General features: G+C 47.9%; 1 protein-coding gene across 4 annotated transcripts; it reads right to left on the bottom strand.

Annotated features, from left to right (window-relative positions):
• Positions 1 to 532: 532 nt before the first annotated feature.
• On the bottom strand, positions 533 to 19,146 carry MIGA2 (mitoguardin 2). Of its 4 annotated transcripts, none has more exons than XM_030461270.1 (16): positions 19,020 to 19,146; positions 17,435 to 17,674; positions 16,568 to 16,778; positions 15,561 to 15,673; positions 12,923 to 13,034; positions 11,647 to 11,786; positions 10,092 to 10,209; positions 9,807 to 9,907; positions 9,228 to 9,343; positions 8,722 to 8,794; positions 8,070 to 8,156; positions 7,473 to 7,571; positions 7,110 to 7,244; positions 6,335 to 6,388; positions 5,512 to 5,628; positions 533 to 4,359 (listed from the first exon to the last, which is right to left on the bottom strand). In XM_030461270.1, exons 2-16 carry the CDS (start codon positions 17,528 to 17,530, stop codon positions 4,159 to 4,161), a joined length of 1,773 nt encoding a protein of 590 aa, XP_030317130.1. In that variant the 5' UTR covers positions 17,531 to 17,674; positions 19,020 to 19,146; the 3' UTR covers positions 533 to 4,158. The 4 variants fall into 4 exon arrangements, with proteins under 4 accessions (XP_030317130.1, XP_030317131.1, XP_030317132.1 ...); XM_030461271.1 differs by having other exon boundaries at positions 10,092 to 10,206; positions 19,020 to 19,122; XM_030461273.1 differs by lacking the exon at positions 533 to 4,359 and adding an exon at positions 4,934 to 5,078 and having other exon boundaries at positions 19,020 to 19,122.
• Positions 19,147 to 19,333: the final 187 nt, after the last annotated feature.

Here is a 19,333-nt window from a genome sequence, read left to right as displayed (position 1 = left end):
ACACTGCTCAGCAGATGGGCATCTCTGATAGCAACACACAGCAACAAGAGCCTTTCCCCTGGGTTTGTTTCATCTGTTGGGAGGCAGAGAAATATGCTTAAAGAACTTGGACAATTTTTTAAGAGCTTCTCCTCCTGACTGGGATTTCTGTTGCCACTTCACCCCAGGCTGCAAGCCCAACCCACACCACACCCAAACACAACCAAACCACCACGGAAAAAGAAAAATCTGGAAAATGAAACCTCACAGTTTTCAACCACTGCTCCCAGTGCCAGGCATTGTGATGTTTATTTTAGAGCCTGCTTAATCTATGGACTTGTCTTCAGCAGAACCAGGACAATTCCCCATGCCAACAAACCCCTTAAGTTTACTTGCTCCAAGTTTTTAATTTTGACTCTAAGCAAGAGCAAACCTTGTTTTTTACACCATCACTCTAGTGCCAGAGTTGTCACCACAACTGTCACCTAAATCAGAAACCAAACACTTGAGTTTCTAGCAAGCTTTGCCATTAAGTTTAGAAACAAAACCACAATAATGGAGGAAAGTTTTATTTGACTTGCAATGCCCAGATCCTAAGATTAAAGGTGTTAAAAAAAATAAATCATAAAAAAATAGCTGCAAAGAAAAAGAAAGGAGCAGAACACAAACAGATTTTTTACACCTTTAGGAAATCAAGAAAAAAACAGGCACAAGTTTACATTCATTAGCTTCAGATATGGCAGAGGAATGTTCTACAGGAGAGGGGTAAATAAAATCCTGCTTTCCCACCTCCTTGTATGAGACAGCACAAGTCATGCTCTTCAAACCCTCACTGATCTCCTAGATACAACAAAGCAGATTTTTCCCCACACTTTTTAAATTAATACATTTGCTCTTTTTAGATCACCAAGACCCTCCCAGAGCCATTTGGTGCTGCCTCTATGTGCATACTGCAGTTCTGAGTCCCTCCTGGTGAAAATTGCTACAACCTTCACATAAACATTAAAAAAAAAAAGTCATGCATATTGAAAATTCTGTGTAAGCATCAGTAACTGTTGAAGGATTTTATTTCACAGCTGCTAAGCCACCCTAAATCCCCATCAGTGTTAAAATCTTGCAAGTGACAGCCCAGAATGGTTTAACCCCTTGAGAATAAGGGTTCATTATTAAAAAAGGCAAATTTCTTCTCTCTAGGGATCCTACCAGAACACACACCTCATCTGCTTCTAATAGTGCAGAATTTCCTTTGCTAAACACAAAATGCTGGGGGGAAAGGAGGAGTTTCTAGTGAGCTCTTAACAAAGCCAGAGGGCAGGCAGTTTTTCTGTCATAACCTTTTTCTCTTCCCTGCAAAACAGATGAGCCTGAGGTGGCTGCCAATCCAGCCAAACCCTGTAGGGATGGGATCAGGGGTTGCAGCCAAAGGAGCTGAACACAGCAGGTCACTGGCCACCACCCCTTGGGGGTCAGAGAGAGCTTCTGACCCAGAAAACTCCTCTGGACCCCCTGATCTTAACACTTCCCTTCAGAAAACACCTTTTGCCTTTCCTCTCCAGTTATGCTGGGGTTGGGGAGGGAGAAAGAGCAGCTATGGAATGGGGGGGGGGGGGGAATGTAGAGAAGCTTAATATCCTCCCCAATAAAGAGAAAAATCAGTTTATCTCAGCAGACATTCTTGGCTTGTGCAGGAGCAAGGGAGCATTGGGAGGTGGAGGGGGAGAACTCAGCCCTCAAGAAGCTGCAGATGTTCTTGGGGATGATCCCTCTTTATTCCCACTGGGATGCCCTGTTTGCACTAAAGGCTGAGGAAAAGCAGCAAGTTGTAATAAAACTGTCTCTCTGCCATTCAGCTGATTAGGAATTTACAGTTTCTTCGTTTAAAATGCCACAGTGCAAGTCAGTGTTTGCTTCGTGGGGACTTTTAGCCTCCCCAGAAGGATGTGAAAGACCAAACCTAGTGGCCAGTGTTGCTGTCTGTACACAAACACTGAGGCCAGAAGACACTCAAAGGAGTAAATAAATACACATAAAATAACTCTAAAACTGAGAAATTAACAGCAGTGATTGTTTAAAATTACACCCCACCTTATCAAGCTTTACATTTTAGCATCTTTTTAACCACTATACAAAGTTACTCTTCCTTCTAAATCAGCCATACAAGAGCACAAAACACTATAAACACATATTTTTGGCAAAGTAACTTGCTTTCAGAACCTAACACACTTTTGGATCACACTTTACCTATAGCAGATGTGTCATGCTAATAAAACACCCTGTTCCCTCTCTTCCTGCATGCAGCCAGAAGCAAGACAACTCAGAAACCTTCCCCAGTTTCAATTGCTGTCTCTTAAATCCCAACAGTTTTATTTCATTTCAGCCTCTCTGGGCTCAGCTGCTCCTCACTTCTCCCTCAGCTCTCGTGTGCTCAGTGCATTAATGGGCTCTTCAGGATCAGTCTGATGAACTGACACAGCAACAGATGTTATGTGCTCTACACTCACCCTCTTCCAACCATCTCAGGAGCATTTAACTGCTCCTTTTACATCCACATCCTCCTTTTTACTTTTTCTCTGCTCTCTTCCTTCTTGTTTTCACCACCAGAACCATCAGATAGCTGAAGAGAAAGAAAGAAGACACTTGTTTCCCCAAGCCCTTCTGCTGACTTTGCACTCGTACAGAAGCTCCAGATTGTCTTTTTTATTTATTTTTTTCCTCCCCTTGCTAGAGTAAGACTAGATATGGCTAGGTAAGACTTAAGTCCTTTAATCTGGAACCAACACAAGGGATAACTACTTGGTCTGGAGAAAAAAAAAAAACAACAAAACCAAAATACCAAATCCCATGGTTTTGTTATTACTTTGCTCTCCTTTTTCATCTCAGTCTGAGGCTAGAACTTATTAGTGGACTGAAACAGAACAAAACACAAGCTGGCCCCTCAACCCTCCTCTGTGGCCCTCAGATGGACTCACAGAGGACTCAGCAAACCACCACAAACCTCAGGACTGCCTCAAGCCCAGCTTGCTCCACTGCTGCTTCCCTACATCCAGCTTATCCGTGCCCCACAGCAGTCAGGATTCAGGTGCTGGCTCTGCAGTCAACTTCTGACCACCTGAGAAGAGCCCAAATCATGCACACACATGCACTGGATCCACACCTAAAACTTACACCACATTTCCTAGACTATAAAGGACCATTTCCTCCCTAGCAGCATGATCCCAGAGTTATTTGCACACAGAATCCCTTTTGGACACCACATCCAACACCTCCACCTCCCACTGCCTTGTGCAGAATAGGAACAGGCACCACCCTATTCTGCTTCCCTCTTTCTATGGGCACACCCCACACCTCCTACCCAGCAAAGATTGATGCTTGCTCATTCTGAAATCAAGCAAGGCACTTTGATGGGTGGTAAAGACTTTGTGCATGCACAAGCAGGATGCAAAACCCTCCCTTCCTCCCACTAACTTGCCTTAGGGGCAAACACAGACCTCAGCAATGTCCTAAGCAATGACCATGGCACAGAGCCCATCATCTGGCCTGCAAAGAGCAGCATCAGGGACCAGACCAATTTCCATAGAGCTTCAGACTCATTAGAGAAGCCTGCATTTTACTTCAGTGCTTTCTAGAAGTATTTCTTCCTTCCTAGGAAAGAAATCTTTGCTAGTTACATTGCAGGTGTTAAAACACTTAAGGTAAAAATCAGCAGTAATGTCTGCAGAAACACAGCAGAGAACAGTAATAAAAATCCCAAAGCAAACAAAGCCTCCTGGGGAAGCTAAGGGTCAAGTGGAGAATTTACCAGTGATATTCTTGCTCCCACACACAATCATAAACATCAGGGATTATCTCCCAGAAAACACACAGACAAAAGTGGTACATATGTTGCCCTATTCAAGAGCAAAAAACTGGGCCCAGGCAGTTTGTGGTTTATGACACATTAAAAATAACAGTAATAAAAAGAACAGGAAGGTGGAACAAAGAAGAAACTCAAACCATAAGCTGGCAAGTGGTCCTGGATCCATCCCAGCAAACACTACTGGCTCTAAAAAGCAGATGGTCCCACCAGGTTGCTGTGTGCTGAGACAGTCTTGCTGCCACCACTTCAACTCGCAGGTCATTTTATCCATCTCAGGGAGAAGGAAGGTCCTTGTACAAAACTGTTTTCCTCCCCCGACTGACTCAGATGAGCTCCTTCAGTGGCTCATTTTCCCCAGGAACTGTGCCATTCATCTCCGGGGAAGTCTCAGTGCCCAGATAGCCCAGGAGGATCTCGCTGCGGCGCCGTGAGAGCTGCAGGATGTCTTCTGCCAGTGACTGCACTGTTGTGTACCTCACGTTGTCCAAATCAAACATGTCCTTCAGGTACTGCACTATCTGGTGCTGCAAAAAACAGAGGAAGGTTTAGAGGGACTTCCTTAAGTACCTCGAGTCCTGTGTCCAGTTCTGGGCCCCTCAGTTTAGGAAGGATATCGAGGTCCTGGAGCAGGTCCAAAGGAGGCAACTGGGCTGGTGAAGGGACTCGAGCACAGACCCTATGAGGAGAGGCTGAGGGAGCTGGGGGTGTTCAGGCTGGAGAAGAGGAGGCTCAGGGGAGACCTCATCACTCTCTACAACTCCCTGAAAGGAGGTTGGAGCCAGGGGGGGGTTGGGCTCTTTTCCCAGGCAACTCTCAGCAAGACAAGAGGGCAGGGTCTCAAGTTGTGCCAGGGGAGGTTTAGGATGGAGATTAGAAAGAATTTCTTTCTGGAGAGGGTGATCAGGCATTGGAATGGGCTGCCCAGGGAAGTAGTGGATTCTCCATGTCTGGAGAGATTTAAAAAGAGCCTGGATGTGGCACTGAGTGCCATGGGCTGGGAACTGCAGCGGGAGTGGATCAAGGGTTGGACTCAATGATCTCTGAGGTCCCTTCCAACCCAGCCAATTCTATGATTCTCTGATTCTCCCCACCTGCCAACACCACCTGCCTGGACTGCGGCAAGCGGAGAAGCTCCGAAAAAATGTTGAGCATCTGCCATCCAAGCAAAGATCTGAAAGATCTGCTTCAGGCTGGGTGTGATTTTTGTGGCTAAATCCCCTCATGAAGCAGGACAGCAGAGCTCCTTAAGTCAGAGAAGCAATGCTGATACCCACTGCAATATCCATGCAAGCATTTCATGAACACAACACAGCCTCTCACAATATTATCTACAAGAACAAGAGGATTTAGGCTTTAAGACCAAATACTTAGCTTGTAAGATCCCATGTGCTCTTAGACAAGGTGTTCTTTCAGCATATGCACCTATAATCTTTTCCAATACTGATGGAATGAATTGATCTCATCAGATTTGCTATCAGCTGTGGCAAATTGTGCTGGGAATTCTTATCAATCTGAATTTGGCAATCTGTATCTCCAGAAATAGTGATTTTTCAAAGGCTTGTGTACAGAGCCAAGTTTCTTAATGCCACATCAGGCACCAAAAGCACACATCTGCAGCTTTAAAACAGAAGACAGCAGAAGTCCCACACAGATTGGGTACAGAAAAGCCATCTTACCTTGAAGAAACTGCAGACTTCTGACAGCTGCTGCTTGGGCCCCAGAAAACCAAAGGCTAGAACAGGACTGACATGCTCCGATACGGAGTAGAAATGAGAGATAAAGCCATCTGGTACCTGCCATGGGGAAGGGAAGAACAGGTTGGGCTTGGTTCTCAGACAGATTTTGCAGCTTATTCTGTATCAGTGAATTCCCTGCCAGAAAGAACTGTGCTTCAGAGTGCTTCAGAGCTACTGAAGAGCATCTCTTCCTTCAGAATTGTATTTATCTTTCAGATCCCTTGCAGGATGACAAGAGCTTTATCTTTGTGTTTCTACACTACTATTTCAGGAGGAAAATAAATAAAAGGAAATTAAAAGCAACCATCAGGCAGTCTTTATAGACTCTGCTTATAATCACTGGACCAAGCCAGGCAAAGGCATGGAAATATCCAAGACAGATCATGACAGCACCAATACATCTTCCAGTGCTCTCACTTCTCTTTGTACCTCCTCACAATGCAAACCCAATGGTACCAGCTGCCTGTGGGATAGAAGCTGAAAACTTGCCAAAGTCCACAGACCCTGTGGCAAAACTGGGGCTGTGAAGTTGTGGCTTCCTGTTCCCCATGAACTCATCTGCTGTGATACTTCAGAAAGCCAGAGATTTAGGGGAAACAAATCAACAGTGCAGTGATGGCAGAACCCTGATGCTCTAAAGCATCACAAAGAATGCTGTTAGTTCAGTCTTACACCACTCTGATTTTGTATTTTGTCAAGAGCTGGGTGTTATCTTCAGCTTCAAACACATTAGATTCTTTCCCTTTTAATTATTTTTGCTCACCATCAGAAGCCTCCTTTTTGCTTTCAGAACTGACCAGCAGGCAGTTGCTAGAGCCTACAATTAATGGAGAGAGACAATCAGTTACAGGGATTATTTTCAAAAAAGTACCAACACATTGCCATCAAAACATCAAAGCAGTGTCCCTGTTGTGCCAACAACTGTAAAATCAGTGACAAAATCAAGGTGAACTGGAAGCAGATTTAGCCACTACAAATCCATTCGAGAGAAGCCGAAGTGGTTTAGAAGATTGCTAATATGATCTGACAGAGTTGTCAAGCACCCCAGAAAATACACTGTAAGCAGTGGTTAAAAGGCACCCTCCAACCATCTCAGCTGATGAAAGTAAAGCTATGAGTAGCTAGAGGCCAGGACTAGAGGAAAGTGTCACCATTTGAGCCTCAGTGTCTGCTGAGGTATCACCAGAGTGAATGGCTGGGTGCAGAAAAAAAAACAAACAGTTGTTTTTCTCTTGTGTTTTGATCCTCTCATTCTCATTCATGAAAATGTGCTTTCATATTTTAATACCTCCATGATGCTGCTGATCAAGGCTGCTCTCTAGCCTGTTGCAATTAACCACCTGCTTTCAAAATAAGCAACAAGCATTTCCTACAGACAATTTACAAGTACCAGAAGATTGCTGTTTAGAGCTTCAGGAAAGCATGGTATTTCTAAAGAGAAAAATACAGCTTGGCCAGGACAGCTGAGGTTACACTTTTTCCTAGCCTTAGCACTGCAATCTCACACTTCAGCACGAGGACTCCCCCCTTTCACCCACCGTCTCCTTGAAGCTGTCAGACAGCCAGCGGTTGCGCAGCACAGCCAGCACCGAGGAGGGGGGGTTCTCCAGATCCTCAAAAGCATCCATGAGGATGAAGTCCAGCACAATATCAAAGAAACTCATGCACACCACCTGTCAGAGAGAGCAGAACGGTCTGTAAAGGGAAGAGCTCTTAAAAAAAAAAAAAAAGAAAAAAAAAAAAGAGAGAGATGAAATTTATGCTCTTGGTTTGAAGCAACAAAAAGTAAGAAGCTGAATTATGTGTATTTCAGCAGCAGTTCTGTCACTCCTGGACTGTTCCTGCATAACCATTAATTTCCAACTCCTTTGCAACTGTCTAGAGATAATGTCTTTACCAACCCCTCTTCCTTCCAGCTCCAGCTGAGTAGTTGGCCAGGTCTCTTGCTTCAGTGCATAACGCAGCATCTCCTCGTAGCTTTCCAGAAAAGCTTTGGGATTCTGGGAGAGCAGAGAAACAAAACACTTCAGAAGATACAACAGCTGCAGACACCTTCCACCAAAGTCTGACTACTCTGTTTTGAGATAACAGCAATATCAGTGCATGTGACTGGGTGCAGTTTTTAACACTCTGTCCAGAAAGAATTTCTTTCTGGGAGGCATGGATGGTCCCAGGCTCAGCTGTGTGACTCAGAGCTCCTACTTTGCTCCACTTTATTCAAGGAACAGACACATCCTCAAGCTAGAGACACCTGTACACAAACTGAGCCACCTAAGAGACTAATACTGGGCAAGAGACAATTTCCCTGTACAGGGGATGAGCAGTGAGTAAGCCAGTGATCAGAGAACTGGAACACTGTTGATGCAAAAGTTTGATTATCTTTTCCCTTTCCTGTGTTTCTCAAGATGATGCCAATGCTGATGCACAGCCTGTACCCTCTGTTTGCTCCAGGCACAGCATCAGGCTGTGGACAGGAGGTGCACAGAGCCACTCCTTACCTTTTCAGCTTTTGTCATGAGTCCTATCACCATTTGCTTCCCAACTTCTCCAAAAAATAGCTGATTGCTCTCGTCCTCCAGCAGCTCCTGCAAAGGGAACACAAGAAGTCTCCTGTGAGTGGCTACACCCACACAGATTCTGATCTGGGAGAAAAACAGGACAGTACAAAAAGCAGCAGAATGCTGCATACACCACTATCATAAACCTTTAATAAGCTGAAGTCTAGAAAACACAACTGCCCTCTCCAGGAAGCAAATTTAAAATTAGGCTGAAAGACTGGAAGCAGCAAGAATGGAAGCACAGGAGCCAGAGAGTGGCTGGCAGCAGGGCCAGGGCACAAAATCTGCAGTTCAGACCCCAGAGATACATTGCCAAGAAGAGGATTATGGTAAGAAGGAAACCTCACAGGTCTGACTCCAGCCCAGCTCCAGCTCTTGTGTGAGTCCCAGCTTCTGGGCAGCTCCCAGATTCCCTAACTTGAACTTCCCAGAACTAAACCAGCATCAGTGGCCACATAACCACTGTCCCAGCTGGGCACAGGGAAGTTAAGCAGGGGGAAGTTGGGCTGCTGCTTTTACTTGCTCTAGAGAAGCAAAGGTTTCACACCTGGGCTGGTGGAGGAGAAACCTGAGAGCCTCAACCTGTCCTCACCTGGAAGGCCTGCCTGACACAGTGCAGCTTTGCAAGGAAATCCTGGTCACTGTAGCAGCCAAGGAGTTCTGTCCTAGAGGGAAAAGGAAAGGACTGCATAAATTTCAGCTCTGCTGATGTCTGTGCTCCTACCAACTACAGTTCCTTAAAAAACAAATTCCCAGAAATTCCCAGTCTGTGCCTAGGAGAAAGTAACAACTGCATTCCTTCTTACAGCACCTCTGCAAAGGCTGTTTACAGCACAAGACTATGCCAGAACAGTCCCATTTCCCATGACTAATTCCCTGGGACAATTACCCCTCCTTTAATATGCATGTCTTAAAATCTAGGGCTAGTTCCCTGGGAAGTTGGATCCAGCGAGACGGATGCTGAGAGTTTCCAACCCCAAAGGGTTATTCTGCTTCCAGGGCTGCTGGAAGGCAAGTGATGTGTCAACACTGCTCAAAGGAACCTCCAGACAATATATAGTCAAAGACAAAGTCCCACAGCTCCAGCTGGCACTTCACCTCAGTGTCCTACAGGCAACTTTCCCTTCTTTCACCAGCTGCAGAGCTTCTTCGTACGCTGCTACCGGCTTAGAGAGGGGGAATGGTATTTCCTCAAAGTGGAGGGAGTCAAAGAGCTGCAGAGGTGGCAAGAGACACAGGAAGAACAAAACAGCCTTGTTAAATATTTGCAAATACTCAAAGACCACACAGAAGATGTGCCTTCTGCAGCTAGCAAATTTGCATGACATAATTGGCACTGATAAGATTTTTTCTTCTCCCACCATTTTCACAGCTGGCTCATCTCTGACACAGCTCAATATCCCCTAAAATTTACATTTGATTAGCAGTACTTCCCTAGCTGTTGTGGCATGTTTTCCACAGTGGATAGGAAGATGACATGGAAGTGCTAGCTGGTAAGGGCAGCACCATACCCCTAATTAAGAAGTTTTTCCTAACACCCATCATGAACCTCCCAGCTTGGGGCTGCTGCTCCATGTTTAACCACCTTGCTCTTCCAAGATGTGTTTGTTTCCACTGCCTTTGTGGCTCCCCTCCAAGCAGCTGGACTGTGACACACAGCTAAAACTTAAAAGTCACCTCTGCTGCAGAGAAGAAGGAATCCTCAGAAGCTGAGCTGTCCTCATCATCCGTCCGAAGCCGCAGCGACCCATCCGCCAGTGGAAGCATCAAAGTCCTCTCTGGAGGAGAAGAAGCAGCTGCATGTGTTGGGAGTTCACAGAATATCATTCCTCTTAGCTTGTGCTCTCTATCCCACCCCTTCAAACAGCACTTGGTTACTATCTTATTGCCTAGCTTACAGAAAAGCCATAAAACCAGGCAGGAACCTGGCATTATACTGCATTTCTAAGGCAGGTGTCATACCAAGATCCAGCAGCATGCTGTCTGATGGAAGTGAAGACCCAAACTCTTCCTGGAGGTGGTAGGCTCTGTGCAAAAGGGACTCCAGCTTCTCAGCAAACTCTCTTTTCTGGGATTCCTCCTTGAACATACATAAAAGTCACCCTTAGTTAGCCAGCTGGGCAGAGACAGATTGACAGCACAAATATGGGAGGAAATTTTCAGTAAAATGGGATTAAGTTTGCAGATTAAATGAATTAAAAAAAAAATGAGACAGAGAGAAATCATTAATCCTGCAATGCAGCTAATCAAGGGGAGGGAAATTTCTACACAGTCTGTTCAAACCCTCTGGCTTTTTAGCTTCACAATTTTGTTTTTCTATTAAAGGAAGAAAGAACTTGAAAACCTTAACTGCCATCCAGAAAAACAGGTGTTTTAATGACTTACAGATCCCTTAATCCTCCTGATCTGTGATTTTAGCCTCATTTCAAGAGCGAATCACATCAGAAAATCTGTGTTGAATATAACAGAGTACACAGAACTGGACAACAGAGTAAAAGTCCTTTTGCAGGAGCAAAGTTTGCTGTAGGCAGCACAGGGGATAGAAAAAAAAAAGGAGGGAAGACAAAGACAGCATCTTGCCTTCATACCCTTGTGCCTGCATGAGCATCTCACCCAGAAGACAGAAGCATTAACAAGAAGCACTAAATTTATTTTGGTAACAGATCAATCATTTTTAAGTCATTTTCAGAAATACTATAGGATTCCCCAAGGAGTGACAAGAACAGGAGAATCCAGATTTGACTTGAATAAATATTATCTAGCACAAAAGATAAATATGCCACAGACTTATTACACCAGGCCCTGTTTATAAGAGGGAACATTTTTTGTCTCAATAACTCCTAGAGAATTGGGAGTTTAGCTCCTTCCACAGTCCTGAGCTACAGCTGCTCCTCATGGTTGTCATCAAAACATTCCAGTTTGGATCTCCTCTTATCAGAGGTTTTCCCTGCATAGTCCTCAAGTCCAAGACAGCAAGGCATTGTCCTAAAATATTGGTTTTATAGCTCTAGAATGAACAATTTACACATCTCAGTGAGCAGGGACATATATTTAGCTCCTGCCAACTTACTTTACTCATTAATACACACTCATTAATACACACTGGCCTCTGCTTCTCCACCCAGCTTCCTAGGAAGCCACAGTGACCATCAAGATCCTCACTTTTAAGTGTGTTAAAAAGCTACAGACACAACACTGCCAGCCAAAAAAACCAATTTTTTCCTCTCTGGGGCTGCACTGGTTACAGCCTTTTCCCACCAGAGCCTCTGCTGCTGGAGGAATTGCATGACAGTGCCTGACATGTCAGTGCTGAGGGGTGGGTAAAAAGGCTGAGGAATGAGGGGGTGAGACTTATTAAAAAGAAATTAAAAACACCCACTCCTATTACATAAAGAAGCCAGAGATACAGACAGCTCTTAAATCGTCTGGCCCAACTCTGCCCTTCATTTTAACTTCATTTAATTACTGCTTCCAGCACCCAGGCTGACATTTTAGCAAGGGAAAAGTGGGGTCCTACCTCTGGGATGTTCTCAGAAATGCTGTCTTGCTGTTTCTTGCTGTCCCAGGGCACAGGGGTGCTGGTACTGGCACTGTCCCTTTGCCTGATGGTCAGTGCTTGCTCCCACTTCTGCAGAGCCTCCTCAAACAGCTCCATGCCTGGCAATGCAACCAAACCCAGACTGTCAGAGTTCCAGGACACCCAGGAACAAAGCCATACAGCACAAGTCTTTGCTCACTCAGGCAATTCAGCAAAGATGGAAGCCTCTCAAGAAAGAATAAATGCATTCTGTTTCTTTTTCTTTTAGATTTGGATTTTAATTTGGATTAGAAGTCAAAGTGATCACCCTCAAACTGGTTGCAACATCAGCCACTTCCAAAATACTGTTCCCCACACAAAGTGAGTTACTCAAAGAACACTGCACTGGGGGTAAATTGTTCTCTGAGAAAACAGTGATATGTTTCCTTAGGAAAAGATGGGAATTCTGTAAGTAACAAGTGACTGTGTTTAAGTTGAGAATGGGAGACAGCCTCTGACTAGAGCCCCACATTGAATCATAGAATCATAGAATGGGCTGGGTTGGAAGGGACCTCAGAGATCATCAAGTCCAACCCTTGATCCACTCCCCCCGTGGTTCCCAGCCCATGGCACTCAGTGCCACATCCAGGCTCTTTGGAAATATCTCCAGACACAGAGAATCCACTACTTCCCTGGGCAGCCCATTCCAATGCCTGATCACCCTCTCCAGAAAGAAATTCTTTCTCATCTCCAACCTAAACCTCCCCTGGCACAACTTGAGACCCTGCCCTCTTGTCTTGCTGAGAGTTGCCTGGGAAAAGAGCCCAACCCCCCCCTGGCTCCAACCTCCTTTCAGGGAGTTGTAGAGAGTGATGAGGTCTCCCCTGAGCCTCCTCTTCTCCAGCCTCAACACCCCCAGCTCCCTCAGCCTCTCCTCACAGGAATTCTGCTGGATCCCTTCACAGCCTCCTTGCTCTTCTCTGGACCTGCTCCAGCACCTCAATCTCCTTCCTGAGCCGAGGGGCCCAGAACTGGACACAGGACTCAAGCTGTGGCCTCACCAGAGCTGAGCACAGGGGCAGAATCCCTTCCCTGGACCTGCTGGCCACGCTGTTCCTGAGCCAGCCCAGGATGCCATTGGCCTTCTTGGCTACCTGGGCACACTGCTGGCTCATGGTCAGCTTGAGCTGCTGATGCTCTGTCAATCTACACCTCCTTTTTGCTGTCACAGTGATAACAGCCTTCCCAGGGTGGTGTTACCCATGTGCTTGTTTACCTTGAACATAGAGGCTTTCTGCACTGGAATCACCAATGGCTCCAGCATCCCCCATTGCCTGGGCCTCCCACATCCCTGCTGGGGTTGGACTTGAGGAGTTGACTGCTACCATCTGCAGGAAGGGAGCAGAGAACACCAGGTGCCTCTTTAATTCTCTCTGAGGATTAATGTTAAGACCAGACAACCACCACCACCAGTTGCTTTGCAATGAGAAACCCTTTTTCTTCCCCATGTTTGCCCTTGTGCTTCCCCACCTCAGTGCCTGGGGAGGTATCAAGGATTACCAGCTCTCTGCTGCTTGGGTTCACACTGTGCTGGCAACTGCTGAGAGCAGCAAAGTGCTGGAAGGATAAACACAGTGAGATGTCCTCCTCTGCTTCACCCAGCATCTTGGGAGCACAAGAAAGTTGTGTGGGAAACACCTTTCCAACCAATTCCCACTGAAGCTTCCCTAGGAAATGGTGAGCTGCATAATGGGAGCACTAACAGGAGAGCACAGGTGGAGGCAGCAGCCCAAGAAAGCTCCAAAGTGATCCCTGCAAAAGTCCAAGGATTTTGACAGAAAGCTCCTGTCAGCCCAGCTGTCCTTACAAAAAACACTGGAAATGGAGGGGGAAGCAACCACAGTCCAAACCAAGGAAGAGATTACCAGCAAAAATACATCCAGGGACTTTGACCAGGGACATCCTTGCTTTTCTCTTTGTAACCAAACCTTCCCCTGGGAGGGCTGAGCAATCTGATCCCCACAGCACATTGTCAGCTTTCTCCAGTTTCACACCAGTGCATAAATGTCTTTTTAAAGTCTGACCCAATCAAGTGCTGGGTTCAAACACTGTCAGTGACCAGTGTTTTCATGTGGCTCAGAGAAAGATATCCAAATGTGAGCCTGATACTAGAAAAAAGCCACACCAATCATCTGACAGATGGAATTCTTGCCCTGCCTCCAGTGATTAATCTCTGCAGAGCATTAACAAATCACCTGGAGATCCAGAACTGCAAATCAGTAGCTCACTGCTGCTGACTGACTTACTAGATGGCAATGAGCAGCCCCAGGAAGCAGAGAACTGGCAGAAACTGCAGCTGTGTGAAGGATGAGCTGCCTTCCCATCAAGTAACATGAAAGCAGCAAGCAGAGAGTCACAGATGCTCAGCTCCCCCACGAGGAAGGGGGTACAGGGACAGATCCCTCACTGTGTGGATCTCCCCACCTGTGCAGTGGGAAAAGTTTTAGTTTTTTTTTTATCTAGAGAGAAATAGAGTTAAGTGACACAAAACCTGGACAGCATCTATGGGAAGGGAGAAGCCACAGGGGAATTAAATAGAGTCCCTGCAGGGGAAGGGAGGCCAGAGCTGGCCATGGCTTGGTCTGCACTGACACATCCCATTACAGAATCATTAAGGTTGGAAAAGACTTCCAAGATCATCCAGTCCAACTGCAATCCAGCTACCACACCACTAAACCATCTCCTGAAGTGCAACATCCAACTGCTTCTTGAACACCTCCAGGGATGGTAACTCCACCACCTCCCTGTGCCTGTTCCAATGCCTCACCACTCTTTCAGTAAAGGAATTTTTCTTAATATCCAACCTAATCCTCCCTACATCCTTCTTGCATCCTCGCTGTGTCCTTCTTCTCATTCTGGAAGGGGACAGAGGCTGGATCACATCCCAGTTACCCCAGAGGAATACTGGTGCAGGGCTGCACGTGCCACCACTGCCGCCTGCTGGAGACACACTTTGGCCAGCACAGATTTTTTTGGCCACTTTGGGATGTTTTAACCTTCCAGGACAATCAGAACCACAGCACTGCTGTGCTACAGGGCACTGTTGGCCAACAGCTCCCTTCAAAGGGGTGATTTTTTTTCCCCTTCCTGCCCCAGCCACTGGTAACCAAGCACCAAGGCCAGCTGGGTGACACCAAGAGGGTGTTTTGCATTAAGTTGCAGAGCACAAAACCACAGAAGTTCATTTGTGCTGCCCACTGCTCCAGCAGCAGCACACAGGGATGTAAAACAAGTCTTGAAGCCACAACCACTCCCCAGCACTTCTGCATTTGGTCTCGCAAGAGGTGGATATAAGCAATGACAGCTTCTCCTGCCTGGTCAAGCCTGAATTACCTGTATTTATAGGTTGCTTTTGGCTTTGGAGGGGGTAGAACTTGCACTGTTTCCCAAACAGAGCTGTCAGATTTTGGTAGGTGACTTGCTTTTAACCAAACAACCCATGAACACCCCAGAACAGGAGGAGCTGCTGGGCCACCCAAACCCTTGCTGTGAAGGGAAGCAAACAAGCTCCCCACTGCTCCAAAACCCAAGAACAAGCCAGCCTCACTTCTTAAGGGGGGTGACAGAGAGCCCTGAGGAGTCAGGACCATGTCCCACACACCAGTCCCTCCCACAGCCCCCCGTGTGCCAAAAGGGTTGGGATGTGCCCCGGGGTTTTCATCCACAGGGAGAATGCTGCTCTGCTTTCATGCAGAAAACTCCAGACAGTAACTGTGAGGTTAATATCAGAACCCACCCTACAATTAAGCTGCAACCTGTTCTGCTCCAACAGCTTTGGCATTATCCATTGGTGAGTGCAATCCCAAGGAGTGGGTGATCTTGTGGGTGCCCAGCCCAGCCAAGGGGGTCCTTACCGAAGCGAGGCTGTGGGAGGAACTGGAATGTTTGCTGGGCTCAATGGAGGAAATCCCACTGAGTGTGTCATTGCTCTTGCTGCCAGGACTCTGGACTCTCCTGCTGGTGTATCCTGCAGTTGGAAAAGTCACACAAAAACAGGATTTTAGGCCCAGCTGAAGCTGTGAATACAGAGGGGAAAGTCACCCTATCGGGTCTGACCCCAGATGGGTATAAAGAAATATCCAATATTTAGAAATGAGTCATGGATCTCCTGTTTTGCTCTGAGACACTAAGAAAACTGATACCAGTGGGGATCTGAGGCTGAGGAATGAGCATTTGTTCACTGCTTATGGATGAAGCACAAGTGGAAAGCATTAGGAAGAACTCCTCCAGCTCCCCTCAGGCCACACAGAGCACAGACATCACTCCCTTGGTTCTTATTAAAATACTTCATGATTTGCACCTTTCACAAAACAAATACTTACTTCCCAAAGTGCTTTGCTGAGGACCTGGGTCAGCCCTACCACAAAAAGCAATACAAACAGGTGAAGAAACTGCCTGCCCATGGTCCTGGAGCCACTGCAGAGCTGGAAAGACTCCCCCCCAACCTCACTGACTCAGCTGCACACAGAACCCCTGGGTCAGGCATCCTATTGTCATCACCCAGATCAATAGACAACAAGGTCACTTTGTGCCCTGAGCTTCATCAAGGGGAGAGGGGGGTTTTGGGTCTTTCTGTAGGAAGAGAGATAGGAACTGCAAACCTTGGTGAAGACCTCAGTGTCACTTTTTTTTCCTCACAAGGGCTTCGAGCTCAGGGTCTCTCCCTTTACCCTGCAAACCCCCTGTTCACAGCACTCCACTCTAGGCTTCTAATTTAATTCTGCACCAATGCACTACACAAATGGCTTTGTCAGGAACTTCCCATTGCTCCTTGCACACCCCTTTTGCTCCCTCACAAAAAGCTTTTGGGGGGTTCTTCCCTTTCTTTTGGTTTTGTTTTTTTTCTCCCTGCAAAGCCAACCTTTCTTCACGGAGGAGACCCTTCTGGTTGGCAAGATGGGCACTGTGATCCCTCCAGCCTTGAAGCCACACTTCTCAGGAGCAATCTGCTTCTTCCTACGACGCCGACGCTTCAGCTGATGAGCTGCAAGAGCCAAGGCCACTGTCCCAAGGGCTGTGGCAAACAGCACCTTACGGAGGCCTGGGGAGAGCCGCAGCTGAGAGAAGACAGACTTTGAACACAAAAGATACAAGAGAGCAACAATGAAGAGCCAATTCCACCACGCTTTTTGTTATATATATATATATTTTTTTTTTTTTTTAAAGCAATCTTCAACCTAAGACACCTCAGCATTCCCATCCTCCCACCCACACAAGCCCCTGCTACGCAGTTCACCGCAGAGCCTCCTTCTGACAGAACCTGAGGAATTTGGGCTCCGTTCTCAGCTCCAGAACACGCTGCAGAAACCTGCACACAGCCCCCAGCAGATTCTGCAGGTTATGCAAACTCAGTTCCTAAACCCTGGGATGTAGCTGAGCTTTATGGCCCCGGGTGTTGCATTACTACAAGAGGGAGATGTGTTAATCATCATAAACACAAAAGTCTTTTTTTAGTGTCTCTGTAGAAGGGAAAGGTTGAGCCCAGGCGTTCCGCAAGGGAGGGATGTGGGAAGCCTTTCTCTCTTCTTTCCCAGCTCCAAGCCCACCCTAAACAACAATCATCCACCCCTGCAAACTCTCCATGCAATTCAAACCCTCAAACTGCCCAGATCCCCCCCCCCAGCATCTCCTCATCATGCTTCTGACCCTCACAACTAACACAAACTCTTCTCTCTCTACAGATAAAAACACAGGAACCTGACAGAAAAGCCTTTTCTGCATGTTGTACCTGCCCAAATGTTGTGTAAACAAACACAGGGATCTCTGCCACAGTCATTGCCAAGGCCTGGATGATGGACATTCCCTCTGTCCTTCTAAAAGCCATGGCTGAACAAGGATCTCGGCACCTCAGGAGCCACAAAGGGGAAGGACACTTGTGGATGCTGTCAGCTGCTCACAAAGAAATCCAAATTTTCTCTGACTTCTGGCTCAGAGTCCTGGGCTCAGCCTTCATCCAGCAATCCTCCTCCTGCAGGGAGAGGAGAAAATTCAGGTGAATGGAGGGAGCTGCAGCTCCTTGTACTCCACTGAGCACACACCAGGTGCCTTGCAACAGCACTGCTGTGAGAGGCAAGCAGAAAGTACACAGTATCTTCTTCAACAGCAGCATTTTTTTCGCTTGTCCTGCCAACCACAGGGGCAAATATTCCCAAACAGCAACAACATTCTTGGGCTTGAGAGCTGCCAGACATTTCTACATCCACCAGAACTGTCTGCACGTGGTTGGAGGGCTTCTGTTTGCAATCCCCATACAAAACAAAACAAAACAAAGCAAAGCAAAACAAAACACTATTCCAAATAACCAAATATACATTCTCATTGTTAAAACCCTGCTTTTACAGTTTATTGCACATCAAAGACCAATCAAAGAGCGTTTGCCCAGGAGGTTTCAGTGCTGCTGGAGTTTGCTCAGAGCTTTGCAGGGAGCTGGAGAGGAGGGAGGTGCTTCCTTCACATCAAGGACAGAGCTACAGAAGAATGCACTGAAACCAGGGATGCTCATCCTTTAAACGCCACAAAGTTACAAACCCTTTGTCCCAGCTCTCTGCCATGCTGACCTTTGCAGCAAGCTGGCCCGAGGGGACACAGCTCCTACCCCCTGTGTGGCCATGCTGGGCTCTGCTGCCTCCTCACAAGACAAACCGTGGGTGTCAGAGCTGCTCCTGCCAGCCTGGGGGTCCCCAAGGACCCTGGGTTGGTGCAACCCCCCCTGGGAACCACGTTTGGAATGAGTCTCCAGGGGACCAGACACGGGTGATGGGCTCTCCCCACAAGGTTAAACACAACCTTTTGGGCACTGCAGAGATGAGGAGAGCAAAGCTCCAGAAATGTGGGGCACAGCAAACAGCCATGGGGGTGACGATGCCGGGATGAAGGGTACCCGAAGTGAAATTCCAGGGAAATCTCTCCATCACGGGCATCTCACCACAGCCCTGCCCGTGCCGGGACCCCCGGGGGTGTCAAACCCCTTGGCCAGGCAGGGACCTCCCCACAGCTCTGCAACCGGAGAGCTCCGCGGGCCCTCGGCACCCCCGGCCACCCCCATGCCCCGCACCCCTGGCGCATCCCCCGCGCCTCCCGCCCTCCTCCACCCCCGAGCTCTACCCGCGCCTCAGGCATCCCCAACCCTCCCGCTCCCGGAGCCTCCCGGAGGCTCCCGTACCCTCTGCATCCCGCTGCGTCCCTACGAGCCCCCAGGCCCCGTTCTACTCGGGGGTCCCCATCTCCGTATCCCCACACACACCCCCCCTTCCCGCGATGGTACAGCCCACCGGGACCGTCCCCGGAGAGGGAGCGCGGGCGGCACCACTCACCGTGGCGGGGGGGGCTGCGCGGCCCCGCTCGGCGCCCTCTCCCCCCGCCGGGCGCCATGGCCGCGGAAGGGCAGCGTCTCCTTCCCCCGCGCCGCAGCCTACCCGGGGCGGGGGGCGTGGCCAAGGGCGGTGGAAGGGAGGGGCGGAGCCACCTCCCACCTTCCAGCCAATAAGAGCGGGGAGCTGCCCGCCCGCTCACCAATCGCGGCGCTTCTCCGGGCCTGGATGCGGCGCGGAGTGCGGCGGAGCGGGGAGGGGAAGGGGCGGGGGGAGCTGAGGGAGCGGCCATTGGGCGGTGGCTGACAGACCCTCCC

Source organism: Calypte anna, chromosome 17, assembly GCF_003957555.1.
Source record: "Calypte anna isolate BGI_N300 chromosome 17, bCalAnn1_v1.p, whole genome shotgun sequence".
Classification (NCBI taxonomy): Eukaryota; Metazoa; Chordata; class Aves; order Apodiformes; family Trochilidae; genus Calypte; species Calypte anna.
Note: the sequence above shows the minus strand (reverse complement) of the source record. Positions and strands in the feature narration are given on the sequence as shown.